Raw genomic sequence first — 26,094 nt, 5'->3', positions numbered from 1 at the left:
CTGGAGGACAATATTATGGAAATGGAAGAGGATGTAGATGAAGATGAAATGGGAGATACGATACTGCGTGAAGAGTTTGACAGAGCACTGAAAGGCCTGAGTCGAAACAAGGCCCCGGGAGTAGACAACATACCATTAGAACTACTGACAGCTTTGGAAGAGCCAGACCTGACAAAACCCTACCATCTGGTGAGCAAGATGTATGAGACAGGCGAAATACCCTCAGACTTCAAGAAGAACATCATAATTCCAATGCCAAAGAAAGCAGGTGTTGACAGATGTGAAAATTACGGAACTATCAGTTTAATAAGTCACAGCTGCAAAATAATAACGCGAATTCTTTACAAACGAATGGAAAAACTGGTAGAAGCCGGGGAAGATCAGTTTGGATTCCGAAGAAATGTTAGAACACGTGAGGCAATACTGACCTAACGACTTACCTCAGAAGAAAGATTAAGGAAAGGCAAATCTACGTTTCTAGCGCTTGTAGAGTTAGAGAAAGCTTTTGACAATGTTGACTGGAATACTCTCCCTCAAATTCTAAAGGTGGCATGGGTAAAATACAGAGAGTGAAAGGCTATTTACAATGTGTACAGAAACCAGATGGCAGTTTAACAGTCGAGGGGCATGAAAGGGGAGCAGTGGTTGGGAAGGGAGTGAGACAGGGTTGTAGCCTCTCCCCGATGTTATTCAGTCTGTATATTGAGCAAGCAATAAAGGAAACAAAAGAAGAGTTTGGAGTAGGTATTAAAATCCATGGGGAAGAAATGAAAACTTCGAAGTTCGCCGATGACATTGTAATTCTGTCAGAGACAGCAAAGGACTAGGAAGAGCGCTTGAACGGCATGGACAGTATCTTGAAAGGAGGATATAAGATGAACATCAACAAAAACAAAACGAGGATAATGGAATGTAGTCGAATTAAGTCGGGTGATGCTGAGGGAATTAGATTAGGAAATGAGACAATTAAAGTAGTAAAGGAGTTTTGCTATTTGGGGAGCAAAATAACTGATGATGGTCGAAGTAGAGAGGATATAAAATGTAGACTGGCGATGGCAAGGAAAGCGTTTCTGAAGAAGAGAAATTTGTTAACATCGAGTATAAATTTAAATATCAGAAAGTCGTTTCTGAAAGTAATTGTATGGAGTGTGGGCATGTATGGAAGTGAAACATGGACGATAAATAGTTTAGACAAAAAGAGAATAGAAGCTTTCGAAATGTGGTGCTACAGAAGAATGCTGAAGATTAGATGGGTAGATCACATAACTAATGAGGAGGTGTTGAATAGAATAGGGGAGAAGAGGAGTTTGTGGCACAACTTGACAAGAAGAAGGGACCTGTTGGTAGGGCATGTTCTGAGGCATCATGGGATCACAAATTTAGCATTGGAGGGCAGCGAGGAGGGTAAAAATCGTGGAGGGAGACCAAGAGATGAATACCCTAAGCAGATTCAGAAGGATGTTGGTTACAGTAGGTACTGGTAGATGAAGAAGCTTGCACAGGATAGAGTGGCATGGAGAGCTGCATCAAACCAGTCTCAGGACTGAAGACCACAACAACAACAGCGCCTTGTATGTTGTATTCTTTGTGAATGGCAAATAATTTACCAAACTGTATTTTTCTTTCGGAAAGCTGACCTTTTGACTTTTGAGCCAATTTTCATTAAAAAAAGGTTTTCATCTATTTACGTAGTTATATAAGAATATTCATTTTTTACTCTTAGATATTTGGTCATCGTTGAGGGGGGGGGGGGAATACTCATAGAAAAAATATCGAATCCTCATGTAGCTTACGCAATGTGTTCCGAAAATAAAGTAAGCAATAAAGTATAGATTAAGAAAACACAAAACCTAGTACTGTAACTTGAGTGCATATGGCGAGAATTAGTTAACTTCCGGTGTTAACAGACGACACGAGCGTTCCTGTTTTCTCCCATGCGCAGTATTCAGCGTTTTCAGGAGTTCAGAACCCTACACTCGTTGGCGTCGCTGAACCACTCGGGACATGGTTGGGGACTCATCTACACGCAGAAAGATGACGCTTACCAACCACGAGCTGCCGGTTTCGATCGGGTCGTTCGTGTGAAACAGGCTTAATGCGAAGGGAGCTGGAGAAGGTGGAGGGAGCCGAGCTCTGCCTAGACAACGGGCATGAAAAGCAAGTTCGAAACACGACGATCTTGGCCCATCTGTCTTCGAAATTAGTTTCCATTACAAAAAAGGCAATTACATTAGTGTTTCACTAGGTTGAACATGAAATCCTTCAATGGGCGTGCGACCTTGTTTGGCTCAAATAATTTACTGTTGTCTTACGCGCCAAAATTCTTTTCTTTTTGCTCCTGACGCGTTTCGCACTAGCGCATCTTCAAATGTTAATGGATACACAGTAATTAGTCAGCTATGAACTTTCTTACTTAACATGTATTTGGCAGCTGCTATTAAGCATGTATGTTCAGTGTTGTCTATGTACAGTGTATCAACAAAGAAGTGAAGATGCTGTATAGCGAATCACGTCCGTAGTAAAAATAAAAGAATTTTGATGATTCAGATGAGAGTGAATTATTCGAAATTAAAGTGTTACGTGATTCCCGAAGTTTTCCCAGCGCGCGTCAGATCGAGCGATACCCTACGGATGGTACTGAAACAGACAGGAGGTGGTCACGATGTGCCACTGCGCCAATTTCTGATGTAAAGCTAGCGACATGCCCCAGGAAAACTCACCTGAAGATGGCTGAATGGCTGCCAGCCGAAATACCTTGGCAAGGTGTGGACATCATCTGGCTGCAAGCCCAAAACCACATGAAATTAAATTGTGATAATCTTTCCAACATCAGCAGTTTGCTCCTTTAAGACATGGTCTTTGGAAACTGAGTGAAAAGAAACAGGTTTGCCTGACGCATGCAGGGGAACTGAAGTTTCCACCTCGCCCCACCTAACGTCAGTCGGTCCGTAGCGAAGCTGAACTTCCAGATGTTCAACTCGTGGTCCCGCACATGTCTCACTTCGGCCTTCATTTGGAAGGTTCGGACGCTGCAGTTCACCGAGACAACACCTGCTGTCAGTAGGAATTTTATTTTCCTCACCAAGTTGCCTTGGATTTGGCGTGAAATACGTTAGTGCAGTGTCCGTACAAACACTGTAAAATGCAGACACTGCACTGACGTAACGTCAGTAAACCACCGAAGAGCAGCGAGGTGACTGAACACAAACAGAATTTATGGTAACCACAGGGTACCAACTTCCGGTAGATTGTCTGCCCGTCAAATGCGTCAAAAGTTATGTAGACTCCACCGTTGTTACAGAACATAATATTAAACCTGCATATTGACTCCGTTTTATGGCGTACCATTGTAAGACTGACCTTCTTGGACAATGAAATTTCCAGAGGAACATTAACCCTTGCCACAAGATCAGAATTAATGGGTTTGACCGCCGATGGATCGTGTGAAGCCTTGAGCCACAAGGTCGGTGGATATAAATTCTATTTGATACAAGGTCACGATACAAAATACCGACCACCCTATTAAGAGAGCGTAGTGGTTGTGCATTGACGCTCTGTAAATGGTGTAGAACTGGTGCCAGATCGTCATATGACCCTCCACCGCTGACGAAAATCTGGGGGATGAATTACCGTCCTCATATCCAGTTTCGGTTTAGGCAGCTCCGCCTGGTCCAGTGTCAAGTACGCTGCAAATGGTCTTTCCATCACTTCTTAGAACGCCAAACATTCCTTTACCCTTGAGGTGTATATTTGTTTATTATTTTAGGTATTCGTTCTTCTGGCGTCCTTTGAAGGTGTTCGTACCATTTCTTCCGTACTCCTCTATTTTCTGAAGTATGCTTTTGGCACCCTGTTCACTTCTGATTTCACTTTTTTTATCCGATCTATGATATAACCAGCTAGCGGCCTTAGGAGGCTCCCTTCTGCTGCTTCAATCCCGCTCCTTTCAGTGGTGGTTGTAGTCCAAGTCTTTGACCCTTACATTAGAATTCGTACTGCCTTCACATTAAAAAATTTTAGTACTATCTCTTTTCTATTTGTTTGGAGGAGAGAGCGATTTATAGTACCTACCAACTGCTGGATTCTTGCAGTTTGCATTCTTCATCATTGTGTGTGATATTTGAAAGGCCAAGGCATTTAAAAGTACATATTTGTTCAACCGACTTATCATTTATTATTTTTGCTATAAAGTACTCCTTACCATGAAATGCCGTTACCTTAGTTTTGCTTTTAGGTATTGTCATTACTCTCTGTAATTTATCCTCTGAGTCCGCTAAGATCATTTGATCACCTGCGAGCGGGAGCGTATTTATAAGTTTATTGTTAAACTTAAGATGGTGCACCACTTTTTTCTGCCACGTCTTTACGACGTCCTCTCAGTATATATTAAATAATGTGAGTAATAAAGGGACACCCTTGACTCACTCCTTCATAGAGGTTTCTCGCAAACGGACTTCCTTGAATTAATGTATATGGAACCAGCGAAGTAAGATTTTTCGACGTGGAGACATGTCTGAATGATAAAAAGGAGGTATTGTGTGTGGAGGTTTTAACAGGCTCTTCCCTCTGTTTGGCTTCTGTTACTTTGCACCAACAAATAATATGTAACGTTGAGCATTTGTGAACAATGCGATTATTTGCTTTAATAAGAGAAAATGGGCAAGTGGCTGTTAAAAACAATAAAAGTTATTTAACATTGGTTTCGTTCATGTAGTATCTTTCTTTGATAGGCTGTCTAGTTCGATGATATCGCTTCCTACAAGAGGGTGGGGTGTTGCATTGATGTACGTACAATCAAATGTAATAATGAAGAAGCAGGAACTGAGGTTTCGCTTCAGTTTTCAACGTGTGTCTACTCATTCATTTCACAATACCCAAAACACTTTGCATGATTCGAAGAAAGCGTTTACAAAAATCAAAATTCAGTTCAGCTCAACATGCTTGCATCCATCTCTTTCCATCTCAACTGTACAATTCTAGATTGCATTGTCCAACCAGCTACGCGAGCACACAACTATAAATGGCCGATTGCTACACAAACAAAACACTGATACGTGAAGTCGCATTCCAGAGATATTTGAATACATCGATCTTCCATGTCACAAATATATGTGTACAGTATCGATCTGATCGAAAAGATTTCCAAAAAGTTTCATATTTGGCCTTTCATTAATAAAAAATGATTATAGGAAATAGTTTTATATTAATGATATATCAAGAAGGTAAATACTTCAGCATTTGAGGTATTCTGGCCTAAAATACTTCTGGAAAAAAACCAGGTGTTTTGAGCAGTTCCATTATGTCGTGTCCATGGGTGCACCATAAATGAAGTTTCCAGATTTGCTGGCGCATTAAAGTCAGCTGTCCTACGTGTCCGCAACGAAGCACACAGCGTGATGTGGTCGCAGAAAGATCCCAGATGGAGAGGTGTATCACGCCTTTTCAGTGACGATCGGTTTTAGCCCATGACAGGAATTCCTGCTTACAGTGGATGCGGGTCCATCTCAAACAGGTCCATGCATCAGAGACCAGTGGATTTCAGGATACGACGAAATGCGGCTGTTTTACGTACCAAAGCGGAAAAGTGTGGGTACTACTAGCTTATGTATAGTACAAAGTCGACTTCCTTTTAGGTGTAATTTGATTCCTGGAGGTTATCACTGGAACATGTAATACACAAGAAAGTTATTGTGACAGTAAACATCCACTTTCTTTTATGCTATCGCCATTAATCTGATTAATTTCGCCGTGTTGTTTAGAGCGAGTAAACGCCAGGAGCTCTGCGTGTAGCGATCAGTTTCATCCGACAGCGGCGCTGGCAGACTGCTCCGGCGCCCCCCTTGAGGTGGAGCGATGATGTGGCTGGCGCTGCTCTGTGCGTGCGCCGCCTGCTGGCTGGTGTGGAGGTACGGCCACTTCCGGCGCGCGCGCCTGCCCTTCATCCCTCCGTGGCCCGTGGTGGGCAACATGGGCGCCGTCGCCCTCAGGCAGACGCCCTTCCACGACCTGGCTGCCCACTTCTACCGCAGCCTGGCCCCCCACCGCTGCGGGGGCCTCTTCACCTTCACCACGCCGGTCCTCCTGGCCAGGGACCCACAGCTGATTGGACTGCTCTTCGCCAAAGAGTTCGACCACTTCACTGACCGACAAGAGCTCATCCCGGAGACTGCTGATCCGCTTTTTGGGAAAAGCCTCTTCGGTCTCCAAGGTGAGACAACATTCTTTCCAATAATACACTGACGGAAAAAATTACAACACAAAAAAATATTTCATGTAAAGCAGTGAAATCTGCCCAGGTAACATATGTAAGTGATTAAGATTTGACTGGAATACTCTCTTAAAAATTCTGAAGGTGACAGGGGTAAAATACAGAGAGCGAAAGGCTATTTACAATTTGTACCGAAACCAGGTAACAGTTATAAGAGTCGAGGGACATGAAAGGGAGGCAGTGGTTGGGAAAGGAGTGAGACAGGGTTGTAGCCTTTGCCCGATGTTATTCAAACTGTATATTGAGCAAGCAGTAAAGGAAAAAAAAGAAAAATTCGGAGTACGAATTAAAATCGATGGAGAAGAAATAAAAACGTTGAGGTTCGCCGATGACATTGTAATTCTGTCAGAGACAGCAAAGGACTTGGAAGGGCAGCTGAACGGAATGGACAGTGTATTGAAAGGAGGATATAAGATGAATATCAACAAAAGCAAAACGAGGATAATGGAATGTAGTCGAATTAAGTCGGGTGATGCTGAGGGAATTAGATTAGGAAATCAGGCACTTAAAGCAGCAAAGGAGTTTTCCTATTTGGGGAGCTAAATAACTGATGATGGTCGAAGTACAGAGGATGTAAAATATAGACTGGCAATGGCAACGAAAGTGTTTCTGAAGAAGAGAAATTTGGTAACATCACGTATAGATTTACGTGGCAGGAAGTCGTTTCTGAAAGTATTTGTATGGAGTGTAGCCATGTGTGGAAGTGAAACATGGACGATTAATAGTTTAGACAAGAAGAGAATAGAAGCTTTCGAGATGTGGTGCTACAGAAGAATGCTGAAGCTTATATGGGTAGGACACATAACTAATGAGGAGGTATTGAATAGAATTGGAGAGAAGAGAAATTTGTGGAACAACTTGACTAAAAGAAGGGAGCGGTTGGTAAGGCATGTTCTGAGGCATCAAGGGATCACCAATATAGTACTGGAAGGCAGCGTGGAGGGTAAAAGTCGTAGAGGGAGACCAAGAGATGAATACACTAAGCAGATTCAGAAGGATGTAGGTTGCAGTAAGTACTGGGAGATGAAGAACATTGCACAGGATAGGGTAGCATGGAGAGCTGCATCAAACCAGTCTCAGGACAGAAGACCACAACAACAACAACAACAAGCCTGCAAGATCACACGTTACTGTAAGTGGGAGATAAATCATTGCAAATGTGAAAGGCTAGTATGTTAATAACTGGTGTAAAGGCCAGGATTTTGAATACAGGCATGCAGACGTGCAGGCACTGTTGTAAAGGTGCCGGATGTCGGTGTGGGATGAAGTTCCACGCCTGTTGCACTTAGTCAGTTAATACAGGGACTTCGAATGCTGGTTCTGATGAAGCTGGAGTTGTCATCCAATCACGTCCCATATGTGCTCGACTGGAGACAGATCTGTCGATCGAGCAGGCTAAGGGAACATGTCGACACTCTGTAGAGCATGTTGCGTTATGGCTCTGAGCACTATGGGACTCAACTTCTGAGGTCATCGGTCCCCTAGAACTTAGAACTACTTAAACCTAACTAACCTAAGGACATCACACACATCCATGCCCGAGTCAGGATTCGAACCTGCGACCGTAGCGGTCAGTCGGGTTCCAGACTGTAGCGCCTAGAACCGCACGGCCACTTCGGCCGCCCATGTTGGGTTACAACAGCGGTATGTGGGCGACCGTTATCCTATTGGAAAACACCCCCGGGAATGCAGCACAACAGGCCCACTCTCCAGCCTGACGTACAACTGGGTGCGTGGGACGAGCGCGAGAGTACTCCTGCGGTCATACAAAGTCTCAACCCAGGGGGAAATTCCAGGTGTAGGTCCAGTTTGTCTAGCACGCAGACACGTTGGCTGTGGGCTCTCAACTGGTCTGCTCCTAACCAAAGCACGTCCATCCGTTGCAGCGAAGTAGAACCAGCTTTCATTAGAAAACAGAACAGACCTCCACCATGCCCTCAAATGATCTTTCTCGTGATACCACTGAAGTCGCACATGGCGGTGGTTTGGGATCAGTGGCATGCACATTACAGGGCATCTGACCCGGAGTTGTCCTTGAAGTAACCGACTTGTAGCAGTTCGTTGTGTCGCTGTAGTGCCAACTTCTGCTCAGACTGCTGCTGCAGATGCAGCACGATGCGTCAGAACCGTACACCGAACACGATGACGTACACCGAACACGATAGAGCAAGACTCAGTTTTTACAGTTTCTAACTAACAATTCAACAAGAACCGATATTTTGATCGGAGACAGAACAGTTCAAGTTCCTAGGCGTTCGGATAGATAGTAAGCTGTTGTGGAAAGTCCATGTTCAGGATCTTGTTCAGAAACTAAATGCTGCTTTATTTACCATTAGAATAGTATCTGAAATAAGTGACAGTTCAACACGAAAAGTAGTCTACTTCGCATATTTTCATACGCTTGTCATATGGTTAAATTTTTTGGGTAATTCTTCTGATTCAAAAAGGGTATTTTTGCTCAAAAACGGGCTGTTCGAGCTGTATGATGTGTAAGTTCGAGAACCTCTTGTCGACCCCTATTCAATAGTCTAGGAATTCTGACATTGCCCTCACAGTATATATTTTCTTTAATGTCGTTTGTTGTTAGCAATATTAGCCTATTCCCAAGAGTTAGCAGCTTTCACTCAGTTAATACTAGGCAGAAATCAAATCTGCATGTGGAATGCACTTCCTTGGCTCTTGTGCAGAAAGGAGTGCACTATTCTGCTCCATCCATTTTCAATAAGCTATCACAAGAACTCAAAAATCTTAGCAGTTGCCCAAACACTTTTAAGTCTAAACTGAAGAGTTTCCTCGTGGCTCACTCCTTGTATTCTGTCGAGGATCTCCTGGAAGAGCTGAAAAATTAAGCAAATTCAAGTGTTACATTGTTGATTTTCTTTATTTAAAATTACGAATTGTCGCCTGAATAAGTTTCTTATATTTCATTTTATCTGTTTCTACTATCGTGTTATAATTTCATGTATTGACTCGTTCCATGACCATGGAGACTTCTCCTTCATTTGGTCCCACGGAACAATAAATAAATAAATAAAATAAATGGTCTTCCCTCTCGGTGGTGCTCGTTGCCGACTGGAAGCCGGTCTTCTTGGGACCGTACATTCTCTGACAACCGCTGCCAGCGATAATGTACAGTTGCTACATTCCTGCTGGGTCTTTCTCCAATATCGCAGAAGGAACATCCAAGTTGTCGTAGCCCTTGTAACGGAACTGAAATGATGGTGGGCTGACAGTAATTTGGAGCCCGCGCGTCGGAAACGGGCGCGCTGGTGTGAGACTGCCAGGGAGTGCACCCTGATGCCATCTATTGGCGAAACTGGGAATTAGCGCTGTCTCAGACGATGCACTAGCTCTCGGAGTCAAATGTATTCTTTTTCTTGGTAATTATAAGTTATTACTGTATGGTTTAATGTTATAAGGTGCTAGTAGTAAATTATTATGACTGGTATGAACTCCAGGGTAATAAATATAAATATTCTTAAATACTAAATGATTTCGGTGAAAAGGTGGTAGGGGAACGCCCCCACTCTTGATGATACGAGCGTAGCTAGAGGTAGCTGGAGACACAGGGACTGAACAAGGGATTGGCCTGGGGAGTGTTGACGTGAGCGGACGTGCATAACTGTGCTCACGCAAAAGTGACTGTGCAACAGCGAAAAGGAGAATATCGTCGCCGTTTGTGGAGTGGAACGCGACGAATGGTTGTCGAAGCCGTCTCTATGCCACTGGGGCTGATTGTAAGAGTTCCTGCGCCCAGATTTTATGGCGGACGTGCAGTAGCTCATACGAGTGCTACAGCTCGTAGTTCCAGCCGCCATTAAGGGCATGAGGCGTGAAGAGCTGCGTTAGCCACCTGCATCCCACCACCAGCACCGACACGTCTACCCAAGGCAAGACTGCTTGAAATTGTTAAGTCGAACTTTGTATACATGTAAAAGGAGAATACCAGTTTTCTTTTGTGCAAGTGCAGAAGACAGAATATAGTAATGAGCAAAATTACGACGCATGTTGTTCCTTGTAAAGTGTAGTAACCTGAAACATAGTGTAGTGAAATCAGACTGAGGCCACCATCGCCTCTTTCATTTAAAATTCTTTTGGTTGTAGAATACTTTAGCGTTTAAGAATGTAGAAAAGAGCAATGGTCACTCCAGAATGAGTCGCCTATTTATAGTTACTTAAATTTTTCTGAATAACCTTTCAAGTAAAGTCACTTAACTAATTCTATAGCAATTGTCCAAGAGTAATATCCCAAAATCATTAAATAAGTTGAAGGGTAGAAGTTTGTTAACCTAAGTTGCTTAAATTGTCTTGGTGGTAATTACCAAGCCAACTCACAGAAATTGAGAGAGTATTTGCTTTGTAGAATCACCTAGAATGATCAGAAATAGTAATATTCAGAATTAAGTTTAAAATTCAACTCAAGCCGTTTCACTTTGAAACGAGCCAAAAAATTGATTTATTCTTTTGCTCCTTCAGAGCTGGCGACCGTAGCTATAAGTATTTTCAGGAGGATTCGACGGTAAGTCTGCTGCTCTCGTCGTGCTGATAGGATTATCTACTGCTGCTAGCAGTGGTGATTGGATACATAAGCTCACTACCAAGTTAAGTGGGTCAGGTAGGCAGTGTTACCGTGTGAACTGTAGGGCACTGTAGGCCGTGGATCGAACCCGTTCAATCATCACAGCTCTTTGAGAAATAGTCCGGTTAGGAGTGTACTAATCCAATAGGTAAATACTGGCGAGTAACGGTCAAAAATGTATACGCAAGTGAATTTAGCAAGGTCTATGTAGCACCTAGTTAATGTGGTGTAATGGCGAGGGTAGGAGTGGAGTAAAAGTGAGCTGAGCTTGTGGCAGCTGTGCTGTCTTCAAAGATTAATAACGCCAGAATTCACTACTAACTCTTACCATTAGGGCTGAGCTATTTACGGTTAAAATACGTAGCAGTAAGCGCAAAGGCGTGACAGCTACAAGTCCGTATTGGCTTTATACATGCGGAAGTAGGAAGCGGGTCATTCTATCAGTGGAGGGGTTAAAACATCGGAGTCACTTGAGAACATACCCCATTTACTGATGGAAAGATTCGGCGGTTCGGTCGCATGTGGCGACCGTGACAGGACTTACCAAGTTTGTAGAATAATGGCTGCAATAAAAGTGTTTTATATAAACTTGTAGTTTCAAGAAAATTTTAAATTCAAAATTCTGTTGTAGACAAATATACCACAATTGGTAAGTTCATGACGACAACCTGCAAAGCAGCAAAAGAAAGTCCAATAGTAGGAGTTAAACAAGTAATACTTGGTTTAATCAACATTTCAATTAGGCACGAAATACAGCAGCATAAGATGGAGTCGAATAGTAACAAGCAAGACGAAAACATTACAAGGTCAGACCCAGAATTAGGGACCATAGATACTGTTGTAGGGTTGGAAAATCCTATAGATGAATCCACACCCACAAAACAGGAGGAACGGGAAGTGAAACCAAAGGTAGTGAAAAGTGAACCCAATGTATCGGTGGATGCAAGTCACAAGGGAGAGGATATGGAATTAACAAGTTTGTTAAATAGGATGATGGCGCAAATTCGAGAAGGGAATGCTAGTTTGAAAGCAGAAATGGCTAGTCATATATCCCAATTGGAGGAAAACCTATCTGGTAAAATAAAAGCCAATTTAGATATTTTGAATACGCAAAGCCAGCGTATCACAGAGGTAAACAAATCAGTAAATAGCATTAGGGCTGAAATAACAAATGTTCAGAGAAAAGTCACAGAAATAGAGAAAAGATTTGATACCGAAATTCAGAGAATAGAGAAATCAGTGGAACCTTTGGTTAGTGAAAAATTAGAACCGATAATTGAAAGTAAATTACAGGTGATAGTACCAGTTGTAAAGAAAGAGATTGTTAAAGAAACGGCAGCTGATATTGAAACACTGCGCAATACCATGTTGAGTTTTGATGCATGTGTGCAGGAGCAGGAAAATACACTGCGTAATGAGATAAAATTGTTAAGTCAGCAAGTTCAGAATCAGACGTTTCTTACCTGTAGTGGTATCCCATTGGTAATGCAAAAATCGGAAATACTGAGTAGGGAGGAAAAATACGATCCTCAAAAGAAACAAGGTGGATGGCATCCAATGGATTTTATAAAAAATTGTGAACGTGTCTTACCAACAGACATGTCGGATAAAGAAAAAATTAATTTAGTAATAGACGCTTTAGCAGGTCATGCTAAACGTTGGGGATTGAATTTGGATATCGACAATTTGAAGTTTACAGACTTCAAAGAAAAGTTCCTTGAGGAATTCTGGGGCACACAACAGAGGGATAGGTTGTGGAGAGAATTCGTTGTCGCCAGAATGCCAGAACATGGGCGTGGGCTCATGAAAGAATACTGTGAAGGATGGTTCAAGCGTTTGGAGTATCTTAAAGATCGTAGATCAGAATCGGAGATAGTGTGGGAGTTGTGGAAAAAGCTACCTGACGATTCAAAGCGTTATGTAGGAGGCACTCATCGAACATTCGATGAATTTTTAGAAAAAATTGAGAATGAAGATAGGTGGCGGGAAACTAGAGAGTTTCGAGGTTTCAGAAATCAGAATGGAATAGTAAAAGGTGGTAGGAATGAACCGCAAATTAACATGATGAGAGGAAGAGGTCGAGGAGGTAACTCTCAGCGAGGGAGAGGACACTATCAGGGAAACGGGATGCATTATCAAAATCAGGAAAACTAAATACCGCGCAGGTCAAGGGCCTAACGCGCGCGGAAAGAAAGAAATGGCCCAAATATAGGGAAGATCGGAGTAGTCAGTACTATAGTAGGATAGTGCGTCGTTCGCCTGAAGAGCAGTTACATAAACGAAACTTTGCGAAGTATAATGCAGGGATACAAACAGAGGAGAGAGAGCAGGGAGGAATTATTAAGGGAAATGAAGTAGGAAAAGAATATCGGTCGGATGTGAAGGCTCACGTGAATGAAATAAGTACAATTCGAGGTCAGAGTGACGAATTGATGAAGGAAGAGTCAGAGAAGGCGTTGTTTGTCGGTAGGGATGGCAACTGTGCAGAGAGGCAGGGGCAAGGTAGGAGTGATGTGATTTATGGTAAAAGGTTCGTACGAATAGTCGACGAATCGCATCGAGAAGTAATTAAAGAGGGAAGGGTGGATAAGAAAAAAGGGCATAGCGCAGAGACGCATGCCGATTCAGAAATTACCTCGTATGCAGAATATGTACATCAGCTCAAAAGCCAGCCAGCACAATTAAAAAGATCTTCCACTCAAGTGATTAAGTTGGACCCGAATATGACAGTGTTAGAGAGCCATACCGATTATGATGTGTACCTAGTGACAGCAAGAGTACATGACTGTGATGAAGATTCTTTTAGAGAAATTAGAGAAAGTGTATCTAACCAAGAGAAAGAGTGTGGTGATCCCTGTAGTACTGAAGCAAATGAGTTGAGTGAGACTGGAATTCCATTAGTAGGGGAAAATAATGAAAGTAAGAGTGGCGAATGTACTATCCAACAAAGGGAAAGTAGAGAAATGGATTATAATTTGCAAGAATTATTTGATTCCGAAAAAGGTCATATTTCTAAGGAGGAGGAATTATCGTCAGAATCATCAGAAAGCATCCAGGGAAAAAACGAAGTAGAGGAAGTTTCCGATTCCGCAACCGAGAGTTCAGGCATGACAGATTCGAATGAGAACGAGATGGCATTAAAGAGCCTAGACGAAGGACTATTGGAAAAAGTGGTGAAAGAATTTAGGATGAAAAGGAGAAAGAAACCTCCAGATGGAATGGTCAGTATAAAAACCGGAAAAATAATATGGCAAGACTTGGCGGTGGAAAAGGATTTATTATGGGAAGATAAAGAAAGTATGAAAGAGGACAATAGGATGCAAACAATCCTACCCATTAATATATGTGGATACGATTTATATGTATTGTTGGATACGGGTGCTCAAATAAGTGCTATTTCGCACGCATTTTTTGAGATGATCAAAGAGCAACGAGGAGTAGTCATGATGCCAGTAACAGGTGTTAAAGTGATAGGGGCGACAGGGAAATGTAGTAAACCTGTTAAACATCAAGTGATGATGGAATTTAAGATAAAGAACAAGCTATTTTCGAATGCATTTTTAGTAGTTCCAGAGCTCAGTGCCGAGATCATTTTAGGCATTGACTGGTTAATAAAACAGAAAGTAATTATAGATTGTGACAAAGGGATAATAGTTTGTAAAGTTGGTAGTGCGGTATTAGAAATACCCTTTGAATCATCTAGAGTAATGGAAGAGAACCAGCTGAGATGGGTAGAATTTAGAGATGATCATGATTCAGGAATAGGTCAAAAATTCGATTGGTGTCTGGTGAGGCAGATAGTTGAAGATGGAAATAAGGAGACACTCCTTCGAAATGTAGTGGATAAAACGGAAGGACTATCTGATGCCCAAAGGGGGGATCTATGGCAAATTCTGAAAGAAAATCAGGAGGTATTTTCGGACAAACCGGGACGAGTGATAAATTATGAGTACTGCATGGAGGTAGAGGAGCATGAACCTTTCTTTAAACCACCATATAATGTACCCTTGTCTAAGAAAGAAGCAGTTCAAAAAGAAATAGATAAAATGGTTTCATGTGGGGTCATTGAACGGAGTTCTAGCCCATATAATAACCCACTAGTGATAGTAGGTAAGAAGGATGGGAGTGTACGAATAGTGATAGACGCTCGTACTCTGAATAAAGTAGTGAAGAGGGAGTTGGATCGTCCAGAGAACATAGATAATTTATTGCAGAAGTTTAATGGTGTAAAGTACATGACTAGTTTAGACCTAACTGCAGGATACTGGCAAATCCCATTAAGTGAGGAGTCTAGGAAGTACACGGCATTTTTATTCAATGGCAAATGCTACCATTTCACCGTGGTACCATTTGGCCTAAATACTTCCGTTTCAGTGTTCATTCGGGCTTTAGACAAAATTTTAGGGAGTGAACTTAGTTCGCTAATCACGGTTTATGTAGATGATCTGTTAATTGCTACAAGGACATGGGAAGGGCACATGGAGTTATGCGACAGGGTGTTCAAAGCTTTAATTAAAGGAGGAATGACCCTGAACCTGAAAAAATGCGAGTTTGTGAAGAAAGAAATAAAGTTTTTAGGTCACATAGTAACACCAGAGGGAATTGAAAAGGATCCCGATAAAGTCAAAGCAATAAGAAATTGTCCGGCTCCCAAGAATAAAAAACAACTAAAGTCATTTATAGGACTTTGTTCCTTTTATCGTAAGTATGTGGATGATCAGGTGTTCAATAGCCCACATCTGAACAACCTACTTAAGAAGAACAGTGTGTATATGTGGACTGAGGAATGTGAAACAGCATTCAACAGGCTAAAAGACAATTTGGCTAAAAACATAAAGTTATGGCACCCTGACCTGTGTGAACCATTCCACATGGCAACAGATAGTTCAGATTATGGATTGGGAGTATCCATATTTCAGGAGGTAATGATAGATGGGGAAAAAACTCATAGACAAATAGCATTTGCGAGTAGAACCATGTCTAAGTACGAAAGAAACTATACGGTTTCAGAGAAGGAGGCTTTAGCTATAGTATGGGGTTTTAGGAAATTTCAACTTTTCTTATGGGGACATAAGACTGTGGTCCATACAGACCACAAAGCTTTAATATTTTTGAAGGACTGCAGATTGTTACATAACAGGTTGACCAGATGGGCGCTGTTTTTACAACAATTTGATATAGAGATCAAGTATGTTAAAGGGAAAGAACATGCAGTACCGGATGCTTTGTCGAGATTACCGGAAGGATGTGAGACACTAGAAAGTGTAAAGAATAGGGAAGATGTTTTTGAGGTGAATTACTTCAAAAAAGCGGAAGGAAGAGAAAAAATTAGGGAAATATGTCGGAATATGCGAAGATATCAAAGTGATGATGATGCACTCAAGTCGGTAAAGGTCAAGTTTGACAATCCGGACGCAACTAACATAAGGGCTTCATATAAAATACATAAAGGTGTACTGTATCTTCAAAGATTAAATAATCCAGGGAAGTGGAGAGTATGTTGGCCGGAACAACACACTGAAGTGCTGATAGATTATGTTCACTTGGCATATGGCCATTGTGGTGCACGGAAGTGTACCGATAAGTTAGATGAATGCATTACCTTTAACAACATGGCACGAAGGGTAGCACAGAGGATAAGATCTTGTGATCTATGCCAAAAGGCGAAAGTAACAAATGCAACTAATCAAGGGCCCATGCAATCAATAAAACCTGATGAAGTATTAGAAATAGTAGCAGTAGATATCTTTGGACCATTACCGAAAACCATGGGGGGTTTTGTGTACATATTTGTAGCAGTTGAACTTTTCTCAAAGTATATAAAGCTATATCCCTTGAGAAAAGCTACTGCCAGAGCTGTGTATGATAAAATGGTGTGTGATTATTTTGTGAAAGTAGGGAAGCCAAAGAGAATACTATCAGATAATGGTGTTCAGTTTTGCTAAAAAATGTGGAAGGATGGGATAACTGAGAAACAGGTAGAAGTGGTCCATATCTCAGCTTATCACCCATCAAGCAATCCAGCAGAAAGATATATGCGTGAGATAGGTCGGTTATTTAGGATGTACTGCCATAGTAACCACAAGAAGTGGGGCATGTATGTGAGTGAATTCGAAGAAATCAGGAATTCATTAACAAACGAGAGCACTGGATTTACTCCAGAAGAAATCCTGAAAAAGACGAGAAGTAAAAGTCTAGTAGAAGACCTACTAGAATTTCCAGATAGAGTTGAATTAGATTATGATAGTAAAAAGAACTTAGTAAAAGACAAGATGAGAAAACAAGCAGATGCGAGAATTCGTCGTCATGACGAAAAAGTAAGGAATCCTAAATTCAAAATAGGTGATCTCGTTCTTGTAAAAACACATGAAAAGTCAAGTGAAATTAATAACGAGATCAGCAAATTTAAATATATATATAATGGACCATTTAAAATAGTGTCCATACCCAATGTGAATGCTTATTATTTAGAGTACCCATTAACAGGCAAACGCCTGGGAGTAAGAAACATAGTGGATCTCAAAAGGTATGAGCCACGAATTCTACCAGATTGAAAATAAATATATAAATAAATATTAAAGTAAACCAATATGTAAATAGTTTTGTTTCTTTTGTTCTATGTGAAAGGTAAATGTTCACTAAAATATGTTGCAGTATTCTAATGAAACTTCTAGTTTAAGTAGAGACTAAACAGACTGGGAAAGACTGAGCTTCTAAGAAAGCCTTAATAGATGTGTAAATAAGTGTTGTGGAAGAGGTAGAAAAGTGAGGAGGTAAAGTGAAAAGGACGGGCTATAAAGTAATAGGCGGTTAACGTGTGTTTTACTTGCCTGAGATAAAAGAAGTGTATTTAAAATTTTTGTAAAAAAGATGTTTAAAGTGTACTGTGTTTAGATGTAAGAAAATTGTAAAGAATATATGTAAATCATTTATGTAATGTTTAGCAGGAAAGATAGAAAGAATTGGTGTTTAATTTTAAATAAGTAATATAAGTACCGAGGTGTATCAGTAAGAAAGGGAAAACCCTTGGTAAAAAGCTTAACGAACATTTCAGATTCATTATAGGAGAGACTTCTTATTGAATTATCACTGTTAGATACTTCAATAAGAAGTGGGGCATGTGTAACGGAACTGAAATGATGGTGGGCTGACAGTAATTTGGAGCCCGCGCGTCGGAAACGGGCGCGCTGGTGTGAGACTGCCAGGGAGTGCACCCTGATGCCATCTATTGGCGAAACTGGGAATTAGCGCTGTCTCAGACGATGCACTAGCTCTCGGAGTCAAATGTATTCTTTTTCTTGGTAATTATAAGTTATTACTGTATGGTTTAATGTTATAAGGTGCTAGTAGTAAATTATTATGACTGGTATGAACTCCAGGGTAATAAATATAAATATTCTTAAATACTAAATGATTTCGGTGAAAAGGTGGTAGGGGAACGCCCCCACTCTTGATGATACGAGCGTAGCTAGAGGTAGCTGGAGACACAGGGACTGAACAAGGGATTGGCCTGGGGAGTGTTGACGTGAGCGGACGTGCATAACTGTGCTCACGCAAAAGTGACTGTGCAACAGCGAAAAGGAGAATATCGTCGCCGTTTGTGGAGTGGAACGCGACGAATGGTTGTCGAAGCCGTCTCTATGCCACTGGGGCTGATTGTAAGAGTTCCTGCGCCCAGATTTTATGGCGGACGTGCAGTAGCTCATACGAGTGCTACAGCTCGTAGTTCCAGCCGCCATTAAGGGCATGAGGCGTGAAGAGCTGCGTTAGCCACCTGCATCCCACCACCAGCACCGACACGTCTACCCAAGGCAAGACTGCTTGAAATTGTTAAGTCGAACTTTGTATACATGTAAAAGGAGAATACCAGTTTTCTTTTGTGCAAGTGCAGAAGACAGAATATAGTAATGAGCAAAATTACGACGCATGTTGTTCCTTGTAAAGTGTAGTAACCTGAAACATAGTGTAGTGAAATCAGACTGAGGCCACCATCGCCTCTTTCATTTAAAATTCTTTTGGTTGTAGAATACTTTAGCGTTTAAGAATGTAGAAAAGAGCAATGGTCACTCCAGAATGAGTCGCCTATTTATAGTTACTTAAATTTTTCTGAATAACCTTTCAAGTAAAGTCACTTAACTAATTCTATAGCAATTGTCCAAGAGTAATATCCCAAAATCATTAAATAAGTTGAAGGGTAGAAGTTTGTTAACCTAAGTTGCTTAAATTGTCTTGGTGGTAATTACCAAGCCAACTCACAGAAATTGAGAGAGTATTTGCTTTGTAGAATCACCTAGAATGATCAGAAATAGTAATATTCAGAATTAAGTTTAAAATTCAACTCAAGCCGTTTCACTTTGAAACGAGCCAAAAAATTGATTTATTCTTTTGCTCCTTCAGAGCTGGCGACCGTAGCTATAAGTATTTTCAGGAGGATTCGACGGTAAGTCTGCTGCTCTCGTCGTGCTGATAGGATTATCTACTGCTGCTAGCAGTGGTGATTGGATACATAAGCTCACTACCAAGTTAAGTGGGCCAGGTAGCCAGTGTTACCGTGTGAACTGTAGGGCACTGTAGGCCGTGGATCGAACCCGTTCAATCATCACAGCTCTTTGAGAAATAGTCCGGTTAGGAGTGTACTAATCCAATAGGTAAATACTGGCGAGTAACGGTCAAAAATGTATACGCAAGTGAATTTAGCAAGGTCTATGTAGCACCTAGTTAATGTGGTGTAATGGCGAGGGTAGGAGTGGAGTAAAAGTGAGCTGAGCTTGTGGCAGCTGTGCTGTCTTCAAAGATTAATAACGCCAGAATTCACTACTAACTCTTACCATTAGGGCTGAGCTATTTACGGTTAAAATACGTAGCAGTAAGCGCAAAGGCGTGACAGCTACAAGTCCGTATTGGCTTTATACATGCGGAAGTAGGAAGCGGGTCATTCTATCAGTGGAGGGGTTAAAACATCGGAGTCACTTGAGAACATACCCCATTTACTGATGGAAAGATTCGGCGGTTCGGTCGCACCCTATTACACGATCTCGTTCAAACTCAATAAGGTATTGGTAATAGGCCTTTGCTGCCCTAAAGGCATTCTTGACTAATATCAACTCACCACGTCAAATCTCAAAGGTAACTAACGTTCACGACCGTTAGAGCGCGTATTTAAAACAAATCTGGCTTGTGTCCTCATTGTGGCGCAACTAGCGCCGGTCTTACCAGACTGACGCGAGATGTGAATAGAGATGTAGAAAGACGCCTACCGACGATTCTTTATGTCGCACGACTCCTTCTTGGTGTTGCGATCTTTTTCCCGACAGTGTAATTTACTGAAATTCTCTTTTACTTTCGAAAACCCAGCCATCACTATTATGAACATAAGAATATAAAATAATCACGGTCACAACTGAATAATGTTTTCGGACAGGGTACACATCGTTATTATTATTGATCGAAATAGCCATCTGAGGGGTACAGAAATAATAAGAAAATGTTGAAATAATCGAAGAGTACAGCTACTTTCGTAATAAATTTACGTTTCTTCTAGATCAGTATTGCCCAACGGAAGCATAATTACCACTGGACATTAAATTAATTTTTCTGATGTGAACAAAGAAAAATGCTCTTTGTTTTTTTTTAACTGTCTCTATTAGCGTATATTTTCCTGACATGGAAGACGCCAAGCGCCATTTTCAGAGAATGTAATTCGAACAAAAATATAATTTCGCGGACTCCGTGAAAACAATTGAAAATAGACTTTGTTAACTCAATAATCACAACATTTTCGTGAAATACGGGTGGTATCCATCATTATCGCATAAAACATGAATAATAGTGAAATATTTCGTTACAAATTGCTTGAGTCATAGTGCATTATCGATTTCGGTACAAATAATGACAAAATCGAGACACTGAGTGAACGTGGCAGCACGACGTACGACGTGAATTGTACCACGAAACAGAAACTCAGAATATTGTCGGTGTTAACTGTACTATCGATCTCAATTGCTCACTTGTCGTTGGTTTCATAAAGTATCAGGAGACTGTATACAATAACACTGAGAGCTGCAGACTACTTCAAAGAACTACACTACTACGATCCACCAAAACAAGAATTTAATATTGATAACAAAAAGCAAATACAACCAGACCAACAGTCACCAATAACAAAAGAAATCGTTAAAAGTACTTAAAATAACAGTATATCAGGCTACTGCTTTTCCTCTGTCCGACCTATAAACTTATCGTGAACCAAACATTGTTGCATCGCACAGAAACGGGAACTTATGAAGATGTAGTAGCTCGGAGTAGTTTTACAACAGGCTACCACGCGCGGTCTATGGCGACTTGCCGCGGTTCGTGGCACGTAACATGGCTACGTATTTGTAACTATTACGTAATGTATCTGTTACGCATACAAATATAAACATGTTTTACAAGCCACTGAAGATGCGCCACTAAAGATACTTCATAAATAAAAGAAGCGAAACGCTTATAGCAAAAAAAAAACCTCCTTTCATTTTGTTGCAAGTATGGAACATACCTCTATGAATCTTGAAATAACTAAGGAACGACGGAAAAAGGGAAAAAAGACGATAAAAATTCTATTAAAGAAAGCCAAAAAGCGTATCTGCAGACCATGCCGTCTATGTGATGGAAACAGCGGATTCTGAGCTAATAGACCGATAACTATGTGCATCTGCCTATGGCCATTCTTAAAAACGGGAGTGACCTTCCTTTTTTTTTTTACAGGGCTATGTAGCCTTCGTTGGTACAGGGGACTATGGCAAACGGCTGTTAGCAGGGGAGCATATTCTTTCGCATAATCTTTGTAGAATCTTACAAGTATCTCAACTGCTCCTGATGCCTTTCCACTATTAAGCGGTAGTAGCTGCTTTTCTGTTCCGCCATTTCGACGTTCATACGATAGTTGAAAGGAGGGCCCGTATTACAATCTTCATCGGTGAAACGATTTCGGAAGACCAAATACAGTATTTCGGCCTTCTCTCTGTTATCTTCCGTTTCCTGCCTTTGTGGTCACTGAGTGATTGAATTGATGATTTAGAACGGTTTACAGATCTTACGTAAGACCAAACCTCTTAGAGTTTGTAGTAAGATCAGGTCTCCAAATTTTACTTTCAGTGTCACTGAAAGCCTCTCTCATTGCTCTCCGTACTCTGATTTTCGCCTCTTCCAGCTTTTGTTTGTCTGCTAGGTTTTGACTTCTCTTCAATATCTGATGAAGTTCTCTTTGTTTAGGTAACAGTTTTGTAACACTGCTATTAAACCACCGTGGGTCTTTCTCATGCCTCAAGACCTTTCTCGGAACATACTTATCTAAGGCATATTGAACGATGCTTTTAAATTTTCCTGCCCTTGTTATCACTTCTTGCAACACTTGTAGCCATAATTGCTATCACAGCCTTATGATCACTGATACCTTCCGCAAACTTCACTGATTCGATAAGTTCAGGTCTGTTTGTTGCTAGGACGTCTAAGGCGTTTCAAATGGTTCAAGGGCTCTGAGCACCATGGGATTCAACACCTGAGGTCATCAGTCCCCTAGAACTTAGAACTACTTAAACCTAACTAACCTAAGAACGTCACACACATCCATGCCTGAGGCAGGATTCGAACCTGCGATGGTAGCAGTCGCGCGCTTCCGGACTGAAGCGCTAGAACTGCTCGGCCACCGCGGTCGGCCAGGATGTGTGAGTTGTTAAGCTGATTGTGCGATAGTTATCGCACTTGTCGGCTCTTGCAATCTTCAGAATTGTGTGGATGATGTTTTTCCGAAAGTTGGATGGTACATAACCAGACTCAATACATTCTACACACTAGCTTGATTGATCGATTTGTTGCCACATGCCCCAATGATTTTAGAAATTCGGCTGGAATCCTACCTATCTCTTCTGCTTTATTCGATCTTCGAGAACTCTTTTAAATTCTGATTCTAACACTGAATCCCCTATCTCTTCTGTATCACCTCCTGTGTCTTCTTCTATCACGTTCTCAGGCAAGGATTTCAATGTAGTCTCTCCACCGATCCCGCGATCCGCTCTCTCCCTGAACTTAACCGGTATGTCACTTTATCGTGCATGTATCTTATTGTAATGTATTCTTACATGTAGAACGGATTTTTTTTTTTTTATTTCCGCCAACGATTACAAAACTTATGGTCCTTTGATTTTCTGTTTCAGTTAACAGTGAACATCTTCAGATCTGCAGCAAATCATGGAAAATGGAATTCAATTAGTGAACAGATTACGTCTTAGAACGATAAAATATACCGTAACGAAAAATTATTACTTTCATGGATACGAAAACACGCGATTAAAATATGGCGAAGCATACCTGTTTTATAGCTTGTCCTAAGATAACAAAAGCCATAGTGGCATCGTCACAAAATATACACAATATCAGCACAGCATCGTCCCCCATATTTAAAATGTGATGTAATCTAGGCTACAGTTCTAGAATTGTCATACTGTCTCTATCGCTACTGATCATAACAAACTGCAATACTGTAGCCATAACATATGTTTGTGCCATTAGGTCGTTAACTGGCGCAATGACATGTCCTATATTCTTGTAAAATGAGATCTACGGATGAATAAAGCTACTACTACTACTACTACTACTGCTATTATAATAAGTCTCCACAACATATGTTTGTACAGTAAGCTCGTTAGATGTCGCTACTGTAAGTCTACAAATTTTCGTCAATTATAGAAGCTGCACAGTGTGCAATAAGTGAAGAGTGCAATAGCTAAACTCTGTAGTGGGCTTGCCAAATGTATAATTTATTACAGTGATAACGTGCGTAATACTTTAAAAAACGAATAAAGTTAAATTTAAAATTGTTAAAAGGAAATGGTTAAGTGATAATATATGATTCTGAGACGGTCTTGTGCTCATTTTAGATAAAAGTAATAGTATACACAAGAACAAGTTTATGGAGCTAATTAAATAACATGAAGTTGGTGGAATAACTAAGGAAAGAAGCGAAAAAGGATAAAGATGAGAAACTAAAATAAGTAATTAACGACTAATGTTGACGTAGCCTCCAGAATGCAGCTTAGGCGAAAAGTGAGAACTTAACAAGATTGCGACACGCCGTTCCAAGAAAAATATAATAAAAATTTGTAACAGTCACTTAATAAGATTATCTTGTTAATGAAATGTATTGCATAGACAAAGAAGGGAGAATCAAACGCGAAAGTAAAACAAAAACACGTGATGCACTCCTTACTATGAAACGACAGTGCAAAGATACACTTACGAGAGGCGTTCAGTCATTAACGTGAGACGCTATCAAATAGAGCAAAGTAGACATTGGATACAAAATCGCGTTTCTCGTTGAGCACTTTTGCCGTCGGCCAGTTGGTTTTGTAAACATCAAGCTGTTTCAACAAATCGAGAGCATGGCGTTTTTGTGCTCTGTGAAGAATACGTATACTTTCTTGAATACTTCCTTTAGCATGTCCGGTTTCTGCTATGTGCAACGAAAGGCAGTTTTGTTACTTGGCTGTAAATGCTCCATAAACCGATCATTAAAAGAGCGGTCGCTTTGGCCGATACAACAGCCCACCAATCACAATTATTACACTCGATCCTGTATACACCGCAGCCGTCAAAGAGATGGTTTTCATTCTTTCTGTTTCCTGTTTGAGTGTGCGTTTGCCTATTATTTGTTCTGTGTTTCTGTAGCCTCTTGTACATCGTTTACAGAAAAACTGTTGACTGTTGCAATTGGCTTTAAAATACCGAGTTCTTTACGTATTTCGTTGTTTTTTCAAAGATGAACGAAAGAGTCGGTGAACCATTGAGGTACATTAGGCTATTCTATATTGTGTGGCACGTCATGAACTAGCATTGATGATAATATCTGTGCGTGTGGGTTTTCTGAAAATGGAACATTTGTAATTGTTGTCGACTTTCTTAATAGTAAAATCTAGATAATTAATGGAGTTCTCTTTTGCTTCTCCTTTTTTGGGTTCATGCTATAGGGAGAATGGTGACACTTGATCCCTTTTTTTTTACATTTTATTTTTTAAAGCGGTAGGTATAAACATCAGAAAAGAACTAAAATGTATAACAAATAGTCAGTTTTTAACGCTTTCTGTCCCTATTTTTAATTCAATCCTTTGCCATTTACTATTATCATAAAAAATTAAAAACTAAAGCAATGCAGAATGGATCAAGTCTCACCATATGTGGGAGACTTGATCCGCCACTTTATTGTGGTAAATAAAACAATTTATTCATTATGCAAACCAAATTTTATTTTGTCTATAAGATTTATAAGAGGAATTGAGGTTTACTAACAAAAGAAATTCACATAATAACTTTAGAAAACAAATTCATTCATGATCTCTAGAGGCATTGCTTGAAGTACAATCTGTAGCCTACAAAACATGTTATAAGATCATAAAAAGTCACTTAAGTTATCAAATATATATTTTAAATAGTTGAAATTACTGACAAAAAATTAGAATTAGCATGTTTAGTGTATCCAAGATCATATACGAGATGAAGCACATTCATACAAAGAAAAAACAAGTATAGTTCTTGAGAAAGTCAACAACGGTTGCCTGTGTTTGAAGTATTTAGCATGGTGAAATTATAGACAAACATACAAATTTTTTAAATATTAAAGCCCTCAAATTTGACACTGTGAAAAATGAAACTGGTAACTCTGTCATTCTTTGAAGAAAATGCTGGAGATGGAATGACTCTTATAATTTGGTTCCTTTCAATGTCACATATGTCTTCAGTTTCTGGCCCTCTATCTTTCTCACACATTTCATAGTGAAATTCTCTTCGTCAGGAACATTGACAATCTCTCCCACACAATGTTTTTCAGTTTTCTTTGTTTGGAAGGTAGCAATGATCCATTTTCCAGTTCCTGGTTCATCATTCAAAATTTCATCAGAATCATTGTTATTCAAACTCTCCAAGTCATTATCAAACTGTCATGGAGACAGTTCTTCACTTTCAGAAGTTTCTACTTTCGGCTTATTCGTTTGTTTCTTGTTTTCAAAGTTCAGCCTCTTAGGTCTCCCCACAGGTTTCAATCTTTGTGCATTTCTTGCTCTGATTTCTTCCTCAAGTTTATCTTTTACCGGAGTGTTTGTTAGGATTGCGGTACATGCTCGTTTCCTTCCTCGTCCAGTTGTAGTGTGAGCTGCTGCCTTAGGGTGTGGTCTGATATCTTCAAAGGATCTGTATCCAATAGGGCTACGTCTAATTC

The 26,094-nt window shown here is 40.5% G+C and overlaps 1 protein-coding gene across 3 annotated transcripts in view; it reads left to right on the top strand.

The window, feature by feature from the left end:
• LOC126456734 (cytochrome P450 9e2-like) overlaps nt 1–26,094 on the top strand; it is an 84,661-nt gene that overhangs the window by 30,064 nt on the left and 28,503 nt on the right. For 2 of the 3 annotated variants that reach the window (XM_050092481.1, XM_050092479.1), the window contains exon 2: nt 5,760–6,208. In XM_050092481.1, the coding sequence (XP_049948438.1) occupies nt 5,854–6,208 (355 nt within the window). In that variant the 5' untranslated portion in view covers nt 5,760–5,853. The remainder of the gene's footprint in view (nt 1–5,759; nt 6,209–26,094) is intronic. The other variant, XM_050092480.1, reaches the window with a different exon arrangement.

This window comes from Schistocerca serialis, chromosome 2 (assembly GCF_023864345.2).
Source record: "Schistocerca serialis cubense isolate TAMUIC-IGC-003099 chromosome 2, iqSchSeri2.2, whole genome shotgun sequence".
Lineage (NCBI taxonomy): Eukaryota > Metazoa > Arthropoda > Insecta > Orthoptera > Acrididae > Schistocerca > Schistocerca serialis.
Note: the sequence above shows the minus strand (reverse complement) of the source record. Positions and strands in the feature narration are given on the sequence as shown.